At 35.3% G+C, this 20,006-nt stretch overlaps 1 protein-coding gene across 1 annotated transcript in view; it reads left to right on the top strand.

The window, feature by feature from the left end:
- The window catches only part of VPS13A (vacuolar protein sorting 13 homolog A), a 104,779-nt gene extending 87,829 nt beyond the window's left edge, over positions 1-16,950 (top strand). The window contains exons 69-72 of the mRNA XM_053932471.1: positions 10,032-10,117; positions 10,750-10,873; positions 12,261-12,335; positions 14,143-16,950. Coding sequence (XP_053788446.1) covers positions 10,032-10,117; positions 10,750-10,873; positions 12,261-12,335; positions 14,143-14,193 — 336 coding nt within the window. The 3' untranslated portion in view covers positions 14,194-16,950. The remainder of the gene's footprint in view (positions 1-10,031; positions 10,118-10,749; positions 10,874-12,260; positions 12,336-14,142) is intronic.
- The last annotated feature ends 3,056 nt before the right edge of the window (positions 16,951-20,006 follow it).

The raw sequence follows: 20,006 nt of genomic DNA, 5'->3' as shown, positions 1-20,006 counted from the left end.
GATGATTCTAAGGCATAATTACTCTTGAAGAAAGGTTTTCAGAGCTCCAAGCAGAGTAGACAGCTCTTCCTATAGACAGTCAAATAAGAAAATAGAGATTTGCATTTTTTTTCCCAGTCATTAAGTTCTGCTATAGGATATTCGGTGTCTTAATTTAACGCTTACATATACTAATATTTTTGGTTCTTAGTGTTTGTGGTTCTAGAGCTGTTACTTTGTTTTGCATGAGACTCAGTGTGTTGCACGTCTACTATTTGAAGGAGTTTGAGTAGAATAATATTTTCTTATGGATAAAAAGATTTCTCTCCCCTTTTGCAATGCTTCTTTGCATAAAGGTCTGGTGACTGGTCACACTGTGGTCACTGTATTGTAGCTTTTCAACAGATTGCAGGATTAGGCTGGAATAAAACTTCTTTTGGTGATTTCGAGATTGTAAATGCTGATCGAAGGAAATAGGATATAGGTTATTTTGTGTGCTCATACACATGTCACATCAGAATTTCAGTTTTCTGTGGTTTTATTTTGCTTTAATTAACAAATTTGCCAGGCAAACTAGTACTTTTAAACTAATACTTCTGCTTTCTTCTTCCCTTACCATGCTTTCAGAAAAGGCAGGCCTACAAAGAGTGGACTGTGGCTCACAGTAGTAGTGATGATGATGATGACAGTTAGGATAATGTGTATTGTAACAGATATACATGGCATTGTCACATTCTTTTGACCTTTAAGTTTTAAATGTTGCTGCTATAATTCCTGCTGAGAAATCGGGGTTTTGTGATACTAAAGTCTTACTTTTTAAACTGTGAAAAAAATGTGGGGATAATAAAATATATGATGATGAGTGCTAGGCAAATAAGCAAATAATACAGTAAAGATAGTCTTACAGATAAAACCAGACATTAGGTATAACAGTATTGAGTAATATGAAGACATAAGTAACACCATGATTTGGAGTTTATTTCCAGATGTATTTAATGTTTTTTGCATTTATATAAATGTTTAACAGGGTTTATTTACTATTGCTTTAAATGTGCTTAGTGAAACTTTACTGATTTGTACGGTCCTTATTGGTGTTAAAATGCTGTTTGACTGTTTTATTCAATTACTATTTCAAAAGTATTTTGTCTGCTTTTCTTCTTAACAATAAACATGTCTAAAGTATATCTAAAATGGATTCATCTGTTCTGTTCCAACATTGTTTCTCATGTTTCCTGGAACTACACAGTGTAAGAACAGTAAATGGCTTATAAAGGTATTTCATAGATAAAATACATACATTTTTCAAGAAACATTATCATAAGCTTTTAGTTTTTCATTTATCATTTGTTTTACCATAATTTTTAATATTTATTTTGTGTAACTTTTGGTATCTTTAAACATGTAAAATAACAGTTTATTTTGGTTTTTATTTTGACTATAAATTATTTGTTTTGCAATATTTTTATTTTCATAACAACAAAAAAAAAAGTAAAAAATCTGCCCCAGAACTAAACTCCATGTAAAAACCACAGACAGATGTAAAAAAATACCAGTGGTCCTTCAAGACATTCTGTAATAAAACATACATAATGTGCAAAAGTGTTTAGTTTTTTATTTAGCTAGATATTGGGGGGTGAGGGGAAAGTGTGAACACTGATCGACTACAATTCGGTATTATAAATTCTACCAAATACCTTTACAAGTTTCTGGTTTCTTAAAAAAATATTTATTCTATATTCACTGAAATGCTTGCACAGTTTTCTTGTTATTTTTTTGTGATTTGTTACTAAATTCAGATTTTTGTGTTGCACTTTAAAGATATCTTGTAATAGATAATTCTGTACCAGTAAGTATTATAATGAGAATTAATTTTTCTGACACCATCTGAGCAGTTGGCATTGCTCTAAAACAATAAGAGCTTCTGAAATGTTTGCATATTCAGTGAGGTAATGTTATGTGTTTCATTGTCTGTTGGCTTCCAATTATGAAAATTCTGGGGGAAGAACCAGTGAAATTGTTAAGATTGGTTATTCTGGCACTGTGCATTCAAAAACTGCTGTATAGGGTGATCTCTTGGGCAGTTATCCTTTGCCCTTAATGTCACCGAGAAAAAGGGGGACAAACTAAGTTGCGAGATGGTTTTACCTAAAATTGCTGATGCTTATGATTGCTGCAGTTCATGTGTTCCTGTTTTGTTTTGTAATGCTGTCACCTCAAAAGGATGCCTTGCAGAAACAGATGAAAGGCTCTCTTGCAGTGTGTTACTGCCTGAAACATTGTGGGAAGGATTTTGAATGTTTCAGGTACAAATGGATCTCCCATGTTTCTTTGAAGAACATAGGAAATAATTTTGCTCTTCAGTTCTGAAGAAAGACACATGATGTCAAAAAGTTGAGGAAATTGTTAAGTGTAGCATAATGGAAAAGTTACTGTGACATTTAATTAACTTTACTAGGTTTTGAAAATTTAGAATCATGTTACTTAACATTATCTTTTTCCTTTGCGCTGCTTTACTGCAGTTTGGTTTTTTATCCTATAAAATTGTTTTTCTTTTGTAATGACTGATCTGAATAGAAAATGCTTGTGAATTTTGTGAAAAAAAAAAAAAAAAACAACCCATATTTCTTCCTCATTCTAAAACAGCTTTAGAAATGTCATGATTTTTGACAAAAAAATTGACCTAGGTTTTAAATTTTTTTAACTTAAAGTGCTACAGGTTTATGCAGAACATGGAGGTAAAATTAGTACATGAATGGTAGTATTTCTGGGTCAGATATTACTAATTCAAGTTGCAGTGCATATAAATGAAAATAATTTGTTCTTTACTTCCTAGATTAAAAAGTTGTAGAATGCTAACTAAAAAAAAAAGCCCAACAAAACTAACATCTCCAGTTGGAGTTAGGGAGTTGGCAAATATGATTATATGCCCTAGAAAATTTTGTCTCTTTGGCGGAGCATAGTTCTATTTTTCTATATTTGAAGGTTTTGTATTAATAGCAAATATAGTCATTTTGGACAATTATTTTACTTGTTTCTCTCTTGAGTCTAGGCTTCTCTGAACATACATAGAAAAAGAAATAAATTGGATCTGTGGATATGGGGATTTGGGATAACAAAAAATTTTACCATCTGGGATATTAGTAGTTAGTTTCTCTTTAGGTCATGGGGCAAAAAGCTATGAAAACTAATAGCAGAGACTGATGTTCTTTCAGGATAGAAAAGTCCCTAGAACTAAAACAAAAATGCTGAAACATTGAATTTCTTTAGAGATTTAAAGTAACCTAGCAAAAAAGAGAGACCACATTTTCAAAATTTTTTTTCTTCAATTTAAAGTATTTTAACAGTTGAACTTTTGGCTTCATAATTCCGCCATCCCATGCCTTTTTAACTGCTGAACTGAATTTGAAGTCCATTACTGTTCCTGAAAACTCCAGGTCTAAGTGCCCTCCTTTTGTCTCAGATTGCTAAATTTTGTGCTCTTGACAAATTGACAATGCAGCTTTTCCCAAGAGTTGAGTTTTACTCTTACAGTGACTTGTATAACTTCCTCCTTGCTGAGGTGATTAACAGGCTGTGCTCTTTACCTTTGATGTCATCCAGAACATCCTTTTTGTTCAGGCCTCTCTGGGGGTCTGGTTTTCTCAAGATGCTCTGTAGACATAGCTCAGTGATAGGGGATACTTCAGACAGTTTCAGGGATCATTTAGTAGACTATTTATGCATGAATTGTTGTTAGTAATTTCCAGAAGCAACAGACGTGTGAGATCTTGGCCCTGCCAGGGAATAATGCTGAAACACTGGTTTTGTGCTTTTGAAGCTAAGTCATTAGCAGTTGCACCATGCAGTCAGTGGTCCTCTGTGTCAATGTCTACCCAACCTCAAAACATAAGCAAATTATTTTTGTTATTATTTTTAATTTTCTTTTATAACTTGTGAGTTTGTGAGGATGCTTATACTGTGTTGTATAAGGTTGCTGCACAATTACGTTGCTTCAGAGAAAACAGTCCTTCAAAGCTGTGCTTCAATACCATATCCTCCTGTATTGGAGGTGTTCAGCTTTTGGTTTAGTGACTCTTTTTGGTCATGAGCTTCGTATCAGGTAGGGTGTTGAAGTGATTTGAGCAGGCCCTTGTTCCTTAGTATTCACACTTTGGTGTGCCAGAAAGTACATCTGAGGACTTGGAAAAGTTTGTCATGCTAATCCTTGCTGTCTTTCCCTTGCTGCTCTTGAGCTTGGTTTCAAATCAAAACATCCATAAACATCCATATCCTGAAGTACCCTAAAACTAAGGTTTCACTTTGCAAAATTACATTATTTATGACGTTTAAAATAACTTCATTTTTATTTGACATTATCCAGACTTACCAGGTATTCATGCATGCCATCTCATTTGCTGGTCCCTTTACTGAGTCACAGATGTCATGATCTGTCCTACTTGGAAAACCTTGTCTGTCTAGGTTAAAGGAAAAAGCAGGATCCTTACCACTTAAATATACAACATTTGGATACCATTACATAGCCATTGCCCAATCCCAAATAGAAGACAGTTATGGGAAGCTGTCTGAAACCAGCTGATGCCAATTGTTCCAGAGGAATATGGAAGCTTGCATTACTCAGTTTTCCTTTTAACTTGATTGTGACTGAAGCGTAAAGGCAATATTCTTTCATTTCCCTGCTGATGCTGTAATCATGCTTCAGATGGTATGAATCCAAGAGTTTTGGTTGTATTGGCAGGAAACAGAACACCTAGATGTGGTCATCATGATGAAAGTGAAGATCAGTATGGTTTCTCCATTTCAGCTGCTCAAACAAATTCTCCTGTGTATTCAGATAAAAAATTTATTAAGATAATTCTCCCAGTCAGCATAAGCAATTTATATTTCTGCTGTGAAGAAGGAGTTTTGCATTCTGAAAGAAAGCTGCTGTTCTAATTTTTATTGTCTTCCTGTGGCCTTAGATTTAAATGAGAACCATGACCACAAATTCCCACTGATTTTAATAAAACCAGGTTGATTTCAGAGTTACTTTTCAGCATGGCTAAATGGAATCTGAATACAGATGCTAACACATCATGGGCATTGCACATTAGGATAACTGAAATGAGGAAGTAGGTAATAAAGGATTATCAGTCATTATTATTCATAAATGATGAAAGAATTTTGCATGGTGAAAAGTGAATGTTTTGCATGTTACTTTTTCTTTAACAGTTTTTCCCCTTATTTCACACTCATTCAAGCTACATCTAAGAAGTTGCCTAGGAATTGCTTAGAACCATTAAATGTTTCTGTGGGGAAGATTGGATAGGTAATTATACAAGGTTAGCCTCCTAAAATTAGCAATTCTACAGCTTTTGAAAAAATTACCTTGTAATTTGAGCTGAAAAATGCATTCAGGGTTAGAGTTTGTAGCAACGACAGTGGATTGCCTTCAGAATTCACACATTTGGACAGTGACCGGTTCACAGGGAAATATGCTGGTAGTCCAGATGAAAATTAATTTGAGCATCAAGCGAGAACAGCAATTTATAACGACTTTTTAAGCAGTAACAGCCTTTTCAGTGTTTTTTTACATACTGTTTCATCTGACTGAGTTCAAGAAGGTTGTCAAACATTCTGACTTAAGTATCACATATACTACTAGAATTTTTTAGAACTATTACCAGAAGATTCATAGATTTTAATTTTTGCCTCCAGTACTTAATTTTGCTCTGTATCATTTCTAACTTTTTCAAAGGCCTTTCAGCTTGCTTCTCATTACATTAAGAGGGTGTGGTGTGATCTGTCCAAGTGCAGAGATACCACTTTTAAGACACTGAGCATATTTGCATATATATGCACAACTGATCACTTTTACTGTTAGATTATTGCAGTGACACCTAAGTAATTGTACTACAGGTAAGAATTTGCAAAGGAGGGGATCTCTTCTTGTGTTACTTCTGAAGCTGCTTTACAGCTTCTGGAGTGTCTTTTTTAAATAGATTTGCATATAGTTAATCAGGTGATTAAAATGTTTTTAATTTGAAATACAGACAGTGCATTTTAAAGATTTGTATGTGTTTTCTTCCAATGCTGAAACTAACATAGAACAAAAAATGACTGATTAATGTTACCTACCATAGTTTTGCATCACCAAACAGTGGTCCAAGTTGCTGTCTTTCTCCAAACAATAGCTACATACCATAAAAGTTTTAAGAACTATTTATGCATCCTTATTGAGTGATCAATTATATATTGTCTTATGTTTGAGTTGTGTAAGGCACTTTGGTAGCAGAGTGCAGTAGTGAGCTTGTTACAAGAATTGTCAGCAATCTCCCTCTATGATATATTTCCTAATGATTAGGTAAAAGTCTAATGCTAAAAGGGATAAAGTTTGGAAATAAAACATAGAAAAATCCAAAGGCATAAAATTTAAAAGTAGTTACTGCTTAGCATTAGCAAGTGCTTGTTCCCTTTATAAATAGCCTGTGCAGCATTTCCTTGTGTTTTATTTCCCAATTAACTCCTGTTATCTACAAAACTATAAACACAGATAGTTTATGATTTTTGACTCATAGCTAACAATGCGGGCTAGCTATGTCAGTGTATGCCACATGCCAACAATGTTTTTGTGCTCCACAAATCACATTTGGGAACTTTGAGAATGAAGCACTTGTTGTGGAATTTGGCATAGGTTTAAGTAGCTTTTGTTTAAGGTTGTTGCTTGTGCAATAATTAAGTACTGTACTTCCATAATAATTTTCACAATTCCCAATTTGTTATCTGTAAGCTGAGAAGGTTACAGCAGGGGGACATGACTAGTTGAAAATTACCTAGCAAGCTAATCAGAAGACAGAAAGAGGACCCCTTTCCTAAGTCCCACTTAAAGGGGATTAATATTTGGATTGAGAGCCTTACTTCTATGCTATGCAAAGCATAAAAAGGTTACTTTCTCCAGCATGGGAAATCCTCTCCATCCTAATAAGACTAAATTGCTAAATGCTTTTACCTATACTTACTTTGAATAGAACAGAGATACTGGTCATTCTGTGTGATATTTATATTTTTGGTCAGTTAGAGTAATTTGTGTCATTGTCAAAGTGTCTTGCAGTTAAGTGAAGTATATTTTATACCTATTCTGAACCACCCTTGCTCTTCCCACATGTTTCTTTAAGTTCTTATCAACCCTCTCTTCCATTTCCCTGTCATTCTTTCTAGGCTACTAAGAAAGGCCATCAGTGTTGTTGTAGTTTGACATGAAAGTAAATTTTTTTCTAAGAAGTTAGGTCAAACCAATCAGTAGTTAGGTTTAGATATTAGCACCTGGAGTGACCACTAAAAGTATAGACATGCATATACTGCGTGTCTATAGGTCTAGAACCGAGCCAGCTCCTGCAGACAGAAAGGTAAAGAGAAGCAGAAATACCTTTGTCCCCACCCCCCGGAGGGAAAGTAACACAGCGCCTGACGGCACCTGAAATTTACCAGCAGAAGAGATGCAGAAAGGGGGGAGATAATGCCCAGTGGGAGACTGGATGCTAGACAGAGATTTCAGCTGTCCAGGGAGGCTGAACTTTTAACCCTTTCTGGGAAATGAGGGCTTTGTAAAATATTACTCCTCCTTAATTTATAGTAGAAAAGAGACAGTCTGGGACCTGACATGTTAGAAAAATAAATTTTTAAATAGAAGGAGATGATAGAGTAGCTTTTAGCTAGACTTTTCTTGTTAGCCATAAATTAAACCAAAATCTCCTGCAATAGAGACTACATTTTAGAGAGACGCAGTAGTGACCCAAAAATACCTGCTTCAGCAACCACCAGCGAAAAAATAGCAAGAACAGAGAAAAGTTGAAAAGAGAATAGTGATGCCTTCTGTCTTCAAAAAGATGATCTCTGTTCTTAAACCCTTAGCCCTAGGGGAAAATGGGGGGGACTGTAGTCCCAAATAAGAAGCTGAACTGTTGTATCTTTGGGTCTGTGGCAAAGCATCCTTAAAGGAGCCCTATGAGCAGTCTGTCCATGCACGGTGGTGAGAGCACTGTAACATAGAAAGGAGAGTGTCACACTAGCAGATTTTCTCCAGGCAGTTGCCATGTGTGACAGGGAAACACAGGAGGTAGCAACTGTTTCCTGGGGGGTCTTCTCTCTCCCTTAATAGTTTTTCTTAATAGATGATCTGAAGGGTGGTAATTTGATCAGGAATCCCAAGTGATGTTTCATAGTAGGTGTTTTAGAAATTGAGAAGAAAAGGGGTGTTTTAAAAAGTCTTCATCCTAAATTTAGTTCATGTGTTTTCTGTAGTAGTAGTTTAATAAAGTTTTTTTCCCTTTGTTATTAAGCTTAAGCCTGCTCTGCTCTGTTCCTGATAACATCTCACAACATTTATTTAAGAAAATGTATTTTCATGAAAGCGCTGGCATTGCGCCAGTGTCAAACCATAACAAGTGTACAGACCTAGACTAGTAGCCTGACCTGTGGGTCAGGTAGCCTATCCATGCTGTCCATAGTCTGTCCATATAGCCTCCTTTGTCTTCTAACCATCCAGCATGTTATGTACCTGCATGCTATGTTCTTCTAACCATCCAGCATGTTATGTGCTGGAATGTAGTAGGGGCTACCTTTTAGCGAGTTGTTTTCAGTTATTTATTTATTTAGGTCCAAGCTTCTAATACAAGAAGCAGGGAGAGACACATTTCAGAGGCAGAACAATGCCTTGATACAGCTTGAACAAGATATTTCCAAAAATTAAAAAAAAAAAAAAAAAAAAAAAAAAAAGCTTATTTTCCAAGCCCTTAGTTTCTCATTTCTTAGGCCATTCTTCTTGCGGAATTCATCCTGCTCCTGATACTAGGTCTTGCAGAAATAAATGGAAGCAGTGACTTCTCTAAGTAGGTGTGTGACCAATAGCTGTGATTTTGTAGCCTGAAAGAGATAGGGGAAGAGAAACAATTGGAATCTTCTAAGAACTTTTTTGAAAGCTCTCTTTAGGGTTACCTGCTACTCAAACATTCATGCGTTTTAGTCATGAAAGAATCAGTATCTTTGGGGAAGAGATAATTTTTAAAAAGTCTGTGCAATTGTGGAATTATCCACACACTCAAATTTGAAGTTTTTTACACTAATTAAATGTCTTCATCATTTTCCTGTGTTGGGGAACACATATTAAATGGCTTTGCTTTCTTAACTGTTTTCAGAACTAATCTAGATATTTTTAAATTTTTGGCATACATATCTGAAGCTATATGTTTGTAGTTAAAACTTTATTGAATCATACTGGTATGTACTAATCTGCTGTTGCTTCCAAGTTGTAACAGCTGGGAAGCATGCGAGCAGTTGTGTTGCTATTCCCAGCCGAGATGCAGCAATATTAATTTGACCACTAATCACTCACTGCTCAGGAAGTCAGAAATCCAGTGGTTACTGAGTCATGTGAGAGGTCCAGGGCTTCTGTTTTTAAAAAGTCATTAATCCGATGTCATCAATATTTTAAATATATTGCTCATTAAAAGTATTCTGCTACAGTATTCACATTAATTGTAGGAAATGGTTTAGTTCATGAGTAAACAAAAGAATGTAGAGGAATGCTAAGTACTACTTCAAGCGCATTATTGTTAGTCCCACTGTCTACATGATAATGATGCTTATATACAGCTAGGTATAGATTTATTTTCAGAGTTAATTAGCCAGTGTTTTGGAGGCAATGCGATAAAGTAGGAAAGGAGTCTTTATTTTGTTTGCTGTCTCAGAAATGTATTAGTTAGTAGAAGTTCAGTGTATACCAAAAGTATGTAGAAAACTGAGTCCTGACATTTTTAGAGAAATTATATTATTCCTTGTCAGTTTTGGTTAGGATTGATTTTTATTTACATAGGTGTATTAACAGCAACCAATTAGTTATGAACATTAGCTATTACAGATGTTAGTTATATTCTGACTTAATGAAAGTAGCCTTTTATTTAAAAGCCTGTGCTTTGTGCTTTGTTACAGTTCGTATTTTTGGAGCATAAATAACTTCTAAGCACAAAATTAGTACATTACTAGCATATTCAAAGCTATAAAACTTTTATCTCTTTTAGAAAATTGAAAATGGAAGATTTGCAAAACTCAGATATATTGCACATGCTATGGTCAACAGTACAGATCTGTTAATGGTAACAAAAAGGTAAACAGTTTTGACTCTGAATAGTATATACTTAAAATAGTCATAAAAATGTGCATGCCTTGATGATTGCTGATCAGTAACTATACTGTCACCATATATGCAGACAAAATAATGACCATATATGTAGACAAAATAATGGGGAAGGCATGCCTCGTGTGCTGGTAATAATCTTCAACAGTGTCACTGTTTTTAGTAGGAGAGTGTTCAGTGTTATTTCTCTTGTATTTAAGAAGGAAAAGAAATACTGATTTTAACATTTCTTTAGCCAAGAAGGATTTGTTATAAACTGGGTTAGGCCAAAATTAACTGAACTGTGGGATTCACTTACGATGGTGTATTGAGGGAAAGAAAGGATAATACAGGAACAGTCAATGTCTAGTAGTGGAGTATGAGGCATCCTTCTCAAATACAGCTTGAAGTAGTGTTACAGTTTTGCTATGAAACACAGCATTTTAAATGTTAGAGGGAATTTCAAAATTCACTCTTTTGGAAACTGTGCTGTATAGTTAAGAGATCATGAAATGAAACCTATTTTACAATGACAAATGAACTCACTAGAGCAAGGGTAACATGATAACTTCTAAGTATTTTTACATTAAGTTTTAAAACTGCTTTTATTTTCTGGTGCCTAGTGGTGTGTTATTTGTGACAAAAGGGGCCTTTGGACAGCTGACATGTGAATGGCAATACACTTATGATGAATTTACCAAAGAACCGTTCATTGTCGATGGTCGAAGATTGCGCATTGAAGCCAAGGTACATTACTCTTACCATGTTTAGTTGTCTTTTTGTGTTACTATTTATGAAATTGAACTTTAAATTTCTGCTTACTCTCCTCTGAATTCTTGATCTCCTTTGTATTTGAGATGTACTCAGAGAAAGGAGTTGAAACTTGTCATGGGTGAACTCCTCAGATAATTAGTCACTGACTGTTTTAAGCAGGATAGAGACTTGGTCTTTGCAGATGAGATTGTTCCTTGATCTGTAGGAATTTTTTGTTGCCCCAGTTCATGGTGTATTCATAGTCTGGAAAATGCAGATACAACCAAAGGCTCAGAAGATTGCAGAATATTTTTATTATGCTCTCTGGGGCATATAATAAGGTTTTATTGTCTTCAAACTGACCATAATGACATACATATTCCTTCTCAATACAAATTGAAGAATTTTGGTCTTAGTTGTAATTTTTCCTTTAAAAATCCTTTAAATTCTTTTCCCTGGTAAGATGGCAAAGGACATAAGGAGAAAGATGACCACCAATGGCTATTTACAGAGGTGATTTCTTAACAAAAAATCTTAAATTCTTACTGATATGTTAACTGAACTGAGTTTCATTCAGTAAGTTTCTCTGCCAGTATTTTGTTTCTGTTTTTAATAAGTTGCACATGTGTAATTTCACATATTGGTTATCAGGACAGTCTTGATGGTGCACAACGTCATTCAGTTTTTCACTCAGATTATTTGTTTCTATTGCAGAGAGCATGAAAGGCAGAGCCATATTGGTTTGGAATCCTCCAAACTGGATTTCTGACTGCAAGTGAACTTTTACAGGATGAAATAATTCTTAGTGTTTCTGCCATTTCAGACAATGCTGAATAACATATCCATCTTTACCCCTACACAGCAGTCATTTCAGAATCCATTAACATGTCTGCAGTATCCTCTTTATTGAAATCTGTGGTTGAAAACTGTATTTTGCAAATAACTCCTTACGATTTTCTTTCTGAAGCTTATGTTTTCAGTACCTATGTCCACTACTTGCAAGTCAGTATTGGTGGAATGTCCACTCAAGTAATGACTTGAAGGAGAATTACAAATTACAACCTTGGGGAGTAATGGATTTTGCTACCACATGTACATTATCTGCCTTCCATTCCTACACATGTTTTATAGACCCTTATCCAGGGACTCCATGGTAAAAAGGGGAGTCTGTTACTGCTGGACTGTTCACCCTACTGTGCTTTCATGCAGAAAATGACCTCTCTCAGGGGATGTGCATGTGATGCAAACATACTCAGATGACTGTTCTTGGTACACGTGGCTGTTTGAACCATTATAGCTGCCTTGATAGTAAATAGCATCCTAATCTTAAATTCTGAAGTAACTAATTCAATTTTGAATTACTGCTTTGGTTTTTTTTTAGGAACGAGTTAAGTCTGTCTTCCATGCCAAAGAATTTGGAAAAATTATTAATTTTAGAAGTCCAGAGGATGCTAAGGTAAAATCAAAACACAATTAAAAATATAGTTACTGTTTAAAAGTATAACAGAAATACTCTTAACCTGAAACTATATATAGTTAAAATTCAGTATTTCCACCTATCCATTACAGACATGGAAATAGCAATAATCTACTCAGTACAGAATTTCAAAAATAGTCAAATTCAACACCAGACTTTTCCCTACATACATCTTCTGAATTACAGCAGTCTGACAAAAGATTGATTAAACAGTAATGCTAACAAAAATGAAACAATCTAGAATATTAATTAGAATTTTAATAGACCAAAATTACTTGTAAATTACTCCTAGTTTTGTTCCAGGTGGTGGGCAGGGGTTCAATGTTACTGCTCTGTTCTTTAAAATACAGGGTTTTTTGAAGAATGAAGAAAAATCCTTAGTAAAAATACCAGTAGTTTATGTGATATATGATATTGCTGCTATTGTTACACATTTTCTATATAACATATTCATTTTGACATCATTAGTTTTAACTGTGACAGTAGGAACAGTCCAGATCTGCTACCAGAAGGTAGATACCTGTCAAAGTTCTGCCATGTTTTTAACTAGTGTAGCTAGTAATTTTCACAAAAAAAAAAAAAAAAAAGAATGCATCTTGTGTATATTTCAGAGATATGTGGTTCCCTGGGATCATGGTTTGAGACAGCTTGCAAAAATTTCATTCTCTCATTAGTTTAAGTTGCTTTTACATCTTCTCATCAGTTTAGGCTGCTTTTGTCTTTGTGAGGTTAGTTTCTAGTTATAGGTACGTGATACCACTTAACTCTTACCTCAGGAAAGTAAGGGCCCTGTGCTGAATTTCACTTGCCTGTAATCTTTGGAGCTACTGAGGTTTTACATTTTTTTCTTTTTGGCTGTGTGGAACAAGGGTGGGCAGTGCTGAGGTCCATTAGTCTCTCTGGGAGAGGAATCCCATCTATGCCCCAGCTAAATCAGGAACTATTCCAAAAGTGAAATTAGTACATTATATTACATATACCACAAGTCTTAGGTAAGGGAAGGAAAGGTAAAAAAAATGAATACACCTTTTACAAAAATATTGGGGTGTTTATTTTCCTAGAGTTGCCCAGGAGCCTCACAAAACCAACATAAATGTTCATATGAGGAGATAGGACCTGATACAGTAGTAGGTTCTGATTTGTAATAATCTACTCCTCTTTCTTCAAAGCGGTATGCACACCTTTTATGGCAGACCCTTGATACAACTTCATTTCCTACTCTAGATTTCCATCTCACTGCCCTTTCCCCCAGACCTCCTTTTTTTTTTTTTTTTTTTCTTAATAGTCTTGGGAAACTAATTTCCCTTTTATGTGAACATTCCAATATGAAATTCCTTAAACAAAACAAGATACAGTTAAAGAAAGTTTTTTTTTTTTAATAACCTATCACACTGCTGCAACCTATTATTGTCTTCTGTCTGTTGTGATCCTCACTTCTCTGTTGTCATCTGTGATTTGTCTAGAGCTGTAGATGAAAGCAGAGCCAGGATGGGGGTTAGATGTTGTCTTCTGTTTTTTTCAAATCTTACTCCTTGAAGTGCAAACCAGGAAACAAGTTTAATGTGCATGGTATCAAATGTTGAATATTGGTGCTTAAATGGCTCCATTTTCATGTTAGAAAGCCAGGGGTTTATACTCTACAGAAGAATTTTTAACACTGTGTTAAAACTTGGTTAGGAAAAGAACAGGTAGAAAAGACAATGACAAAAACGAGTCCAGTTTTCAGCTGCTTTGTCCATTTTTGTACCACAGAAAGATTTTAATATTTGCTTTTTTCTTCACACAGTGGATCCTTTCTAAACTAGAAGAAGTACGAGAGAATCAGCCAAAATTGTAATGAATGGAGAAGCACCAAGATGAAGAACACTCAACAGCTACCTTTTAATTCCTCTTTCACAAGCAGAACTGTTTGAATGTCATCAACAAAAGCAAAAACAGGAAGGAGGGAAGATTTATCCAGTTATTTATTATGGTCACAACAGTCTATATCAGAAAAGTAGATGATGTTAGATTAAAAATTATGTAATCATAAAAAAAAATCTGCCAAGTTTTGTCTTGGTTTCCTTGATTTTTTAATGTAAGAATTTCAGATTTCATTTTTTATATAAGCAGTATTATACTGCTTATTATATACTATATATATATATAAGTGAGTTTGTCTTAACCTTTGATACTGAAATTGAACTCTGGAATAATTCTTATGATAGTATTTGGAGCAATTCTACCAGTTTTGATTTGATTGTGATACTTAGTAGTTACTTTATGTTTTGGTTTTAATATGACTTGGGGCTGTGTTGAAATACAAATTTCTCTGTCAAAGGAAATGTTAACATAATCACTAGTGTTACAACTCGAAATATAAGAAGGAATCAGAGAATTTCAATTTAAGTCACGAGTGGCTGCCTAGTTTGCAATATTAGGGGTTTTTCTAAATGAATGGACCAGGTCACAGTTAATTTATAGTACAGTGTTGCTTTTATTTTTTTTATATCCTCCTCAAGGAGATGTTGCAGCACCTCTATCAATTATTGCATAAAATGTAACAGTTTACAAAAATGTGTATTGGGGAGAATTAACTCTGCACTAAAAATATTAATAAAAGCCTATTATTAATTAGTAAGTTAGTAACAGTTTTGCAACTCAAGAAGGAGTTTATGGGGTTATAAGTGCACTGTTGCATAACAAATATAAATGCCTTGAATTACACAATATTGTGTGCTAAGAAAACACTAGTGGAGTCAAATATATATTAAATAATACATATAATATGTCACAGTTGCTTCTATTAACTTTTCTTACCCAAGGAAACTTCTTTGTTTCATACCCAGACAGCAGCATTTTATTAGCTTGAATGTCTGCAATTCTGTTTATTTCTTAGATGTAGTAGTCATAGTATTGTTGAATGGCTGTTTACTGCAGTTGATACAAAAACTACATGAAACTGTGTTACATGAAGGTTTCCATAAATCCCCATAGCAAAGTCTTCAAAATATCTTACACATATAGAAAGCACCTACTGCCAAAATATGATTTTCAAACAATAGTTTGGATGTTTATAGCTACAGGATAGGATTCTAACATTGTTGGTGATGCTTGCAGTATCCAGATTGTTCCATTATTGTAAATCTAAAACAACTAGCATGTAACCTATATTTGCAGATATTTAATTTACTGTAAGGAAATTAAATTGGTATTGAGTAACCATTTAGCAGGTTACAAAAATACAGGTAATCTTGTAATTTTCCCCATAAATTGTAAATGAATCAAAATATTATAAGGGGATTCAAAACTGTTACAATGATGGTGTTACTTCAATCATTCTGTACTCCAAGTACATACTAAGAGTATTACCTCAGGTTATATCATGCCAAACTTCCATACTTTGCCTTAGATAAGTAGTGGTTTTAGGTGCACTGAGTACCATTCTTTATCTGTCTCTTGTTTTTCATTTGTCATTTCTGTCTTAGGCATGATAGTTCATTTAACAGCCTCATAGTGTTCTTGATAAAGTGTGTGGTCTCCTCTGCATCCCCAGAATTTACAGACTACCTGCTGTAAATTTCACTTAAATGCATCATGTGTGTACTTAGTACATTCCCATTTGTGTGTAGCTTTTCCATTTACCTGATTCTAAATATTTTCTCTCCACAGAGCCTCTATTTTAATTATTTCTTACATTTATTTTGCCAACAAACTCTGATTCTCAAATCTCAGCTGGCTCTTAGGTAATATTTAAGCACATTAACTCTTAATGCTGAAGGATTTCTTTTAAATGTGCATATTTGTGGTTAAGCAGCTAATGTTTTGGAAAACATAACAATTCCCCCAGAATGGCATTTTTATTATAGACTATAAAATATTTTGATCTTCTAACTAAAAGCCTTAAGACAGGATCTGAAATGTCCACAAGTCAATGTGGGACTTTTCTTCCATGTCCCTTGGATTCCACTTGTAATGAAAATATGATTTTCTATAGGTCTCTTTCCTAGTCCTTTTGACTTTGTTTTTTTAATAAAGCTTTCTCCATACAGTCATGAAAGAATTTTGCCATTTCTTGGCAAATGCCAATTTTCTCCTTTAGCTATGTATTACCCCAGGGTGAAGAGAATTTAGACTTGTGCCATTGTGTAATTTTCTGGATTACTGCAGGTTGTATGAGATGTCTACTCTGCTGTGCCTCATTCCTTATTGCAATATGCATATTTTTTTCAACAAGAAGGCTGAATAGTTATGTTAATTTTTATTGAAAGTGTATATGCAACTAGAAAAGGGGATCTCAATAAACATTAAATGTAGGCATTTGGTTCTGCCCATTGTGGTGTTTGAAAGTGTATCTTAGCCTTTACTGAAATGCTGAAGAACCGCTCCTCTTCTATATGACTCTTATGTAAACTTAAAACATTTGAGAAATGTCATTTGGGATCTCAGTTTGCTAAGAGTTACAATTACCTCTAAGAAATTGCTGAAACATTCGTAAGTCTGATTGTTGCACTTCCTTTTTGTTCAGCTGCATGGCTTCATGGCATGGCTCTCTTGGTTTCTGCCCCATCCTGCCCCCCCTTCTTAATCTTGAATAAAGTTAAACTGAATTTTATTTGACTGAAATGTGATTATTACTTGTTTTCTTTATGTACTGCTTTAATTAACAGATAATACAATTCATTATTCAGAAATTCATAGGTCAAGTCAAATCCTGTCTCTGAGAACACATAGTCAAACTTCTTTTGCAGCCAGAAAAGAGAATTTCAGATTTTAGAATTTACCTTTGGTTTATTGTTTTAAGACAAGTTTTTAGTAACTGGATTAACATGTATAAGTTCCTTTTTAATTTTTTTTTGAGGTGTGGGGTTTTTTTGGCTGTTGATTTTTGTTGGTTTTTTTTCTTCTGTTGCTGTATTGAAAAAGACATAATGATGTTGCCAGACGATAGAATCATGGAATGATTTGGGTTGTAAGGGACATTACAGATGACCTAGTTCCAGTCCCCCTGCTGTGGGCAGGGACACTTTCAGGTTGCTTAGAGCCCCATCTAACCTGGCCTTGGAACAACTTCAGGAATGGGGCATGCACAACTTCCTGGGGCAACCTATTGCAGTGATTCACCATCCTCACAGGAAAGAATTTCTTCCTGATATTTTAATCTAAACCTTCAGACTTCTCTTAGTCTGAAGCTGTTCCCTCTTGTCCTATCACTCATGCTCTTGTCAAAAGTTCTTCCCAAGCTTTCTTGTAGGCCCCCTTTAGGTACAGGAGGCTGCTACATCATCTCCCCAGAATCTTCCATTTCCAGACTTAATCTCCTGAACTCTGTCTTCATAAAATAGCTGCTCCAGCCCTCACACCATCTTCCTGGCCTTCCTCTGGACCATCTCCATCAGGCCTGTGTCTTCTATTGAGAGCCACAGAGCTGGCACAGCACTCCAGATGCACTCTTATGAAACTGGAATAGAGGGGCAGAATCCCCTCCCCACCCCTGCTGGCCACAATGCTTTGAATGCAGCCCAGGATACATTTGGATTTCTGGGCTGCAAGTGCAGTTGGCTGTGTTGTCTTCTCATCCTCCAGCACCTCGAAGTCCTATTCAGGGGTGCTCTCAATGCATTCTCTACTGAGCCTGTACTTGTGCTTAGAATAACCCAATTCTTGTGAAATCCCCTTTTCAATTTTTTTTTCCTCATCATAAAGATTGTGTATGTATGCCATTAGCTATTTGTTATCTTTAGCATTTTACAAACGTACTCTTACCTGCAGACTTGGGAATTTTCTGTCCAGTATATGCAAGTACATCTATGCATCACCTAAGAGACTAAGCTTTATCTAATCTGTGCAATGATGATCTTGGTCACAATTTTTGTTTTTGTGACTGCAAGAATGTAAAGTTCACTGACCATGCACCCAAGATTTTGTAATTTGGATTTGATTGTCTTCATGGCAAATCTGGAACAAGAATTCTAAATATTCTTGATATACCTCAAGGGAAGAGTATATTTTTTTTAAGTCAACAAGAAGTAAAATAATGTCTTATGTAATTTTTTGTTTTAACTTGTCATGCATGGTACACAAAGGCTGAAACATATGGCTGCCAGAATAGGCATGATGAAAAAGGGAAAAAAATGGAATTCTCTTTTTGCTGGATGTATGTTTTTTTATCTTTATGCATGTTCACTCCTTGTTGCATCAAGCAGAGTGAGAACTATGTGCAGAGGTTTGTCTTGGTAAATGCCTTCATGTATGCTTTTAATTGTTGGTTGTAAGGTGTGACAATAAAACAAACTTGTGGTGATGGGTCCTGCAATGGTAACAGTCTCAACATCTGCAAAACTTGTACTCCAGCAAAGCCAGGCTTCCACATTCATAGTGCAAATGTCCTACTCACATACACAGCAAATCTTGACTCTCAGAGACAACCTCTAAGAGTTTAAACATATTTTTCTGGAAGTCCCAGGGGGCTCAAAACTGAATCAAGCATTCCAGGCATTTTGTATGCTTTCTTCTAATAAATCTGCTGCCCTAGAAAAGTATTTCATTGATGTCTTTTCATGTGACTGGAATTTTAAGGTAAAATCCGTTATCTATAGATCTTACGGCAAGAATTGCTTTTGAATTATTCTCTGAGCAACGATGGTTAATTTTGGACAGTGTGTTTGAGGACTTAGCATGACATCAGTACTTCTAAAGGAGGGTTCAGATTACATGTTGGGAACATGGATGATATTCACACAGATGGGTTGTTGTATTCTGTGCTTTCTGCCACCCCCCCTTGGCTGCCTCTCATTCAGCAAGTGGCTCTGTGTGCTGTACCTCATCCCAGGGTGTTCTTCACTGTTCCCTCAGCATAGAGAACTGCCATTCACTAGTGTGGACACAGTGTTATAGGTCAGTGTCCTTCACTTCCTTAAAAACATAAAAGCATTGTTAAGAAGGGGCTTCTCTTGCGTTTCCAACACGGAAGAAAAGCAGATTAGTCAAATATTATAGACTGTTTTCTTCTGGAAACACCACTTTTTCTGTACATCTGGAAAAAAAGAGATATGTGTTGTTTAATATGTGAAACTGCAAACATCTTTTATGAGCAGGGAAAGGTCAGGGTATACTTTTCCCAGGACTGAGCTGTGAGAGCTATCACCTGGCAGCATACACAAGAACACTACTCAAACTGAAAAGTCAGTAGAATTTTTTTTTTTCTATGTTGCACAGAAATTGTTCTTTTATGCTGATAGTAAAAGCTATTGCTATATTATTTTCCCTTAGAAAAATAGCATTTTGATGTATTTAAGTATAGGAGAAACTCAGCACATCTTTTGAGGTTAATTACTGCTATTACGAGGCTGTTCTACTAACATGCTGTACTCACCAGTGTTGCTGGGCAAGCTGATAAGTGCCAGTAGCCTCCAAGTTTTGCATGGTAAGAACAGCTTTCAAAATCGCCCTCACATCTTTATTAATTTCTCTGAGAATTGTTGACCCAACAAGGGTTAACTTGTAAAGGAGAACTGACTATGCTATTAGTGGTGTTGCCATCTTTAGTGGAGGGGTTTGTAGTTGGGCAAAAAGTGTAGGAGGTAGGAAGATTGTTGGAAATATTCTAAACAATGACCACTACTGCTCTCTAAGCCATGGAAAACTACCCATGCTTAATAGCAGGGGAAA

This window comes from Vidua chalybeata, chromosome Z, assembly GCF_026979565.1.
Source record: "Vidua chalybeata isolate OUT-0048 chromosome Z, bVidCha1 merged haplotype, whole genome shotgun sequence".
In the NCBI taxonomy this organism is placed as follows: Eukaryota; Metazoa; Chordata; class Aves; order Passeriformes; family Viduidae; genus Vidua; species Vidua chalybeata.
The sequence above is the reverse complement of the archived record's forward strand: the minus strand, read 5'-3'. Positions and strand labels throughout refer to the sequence as shown.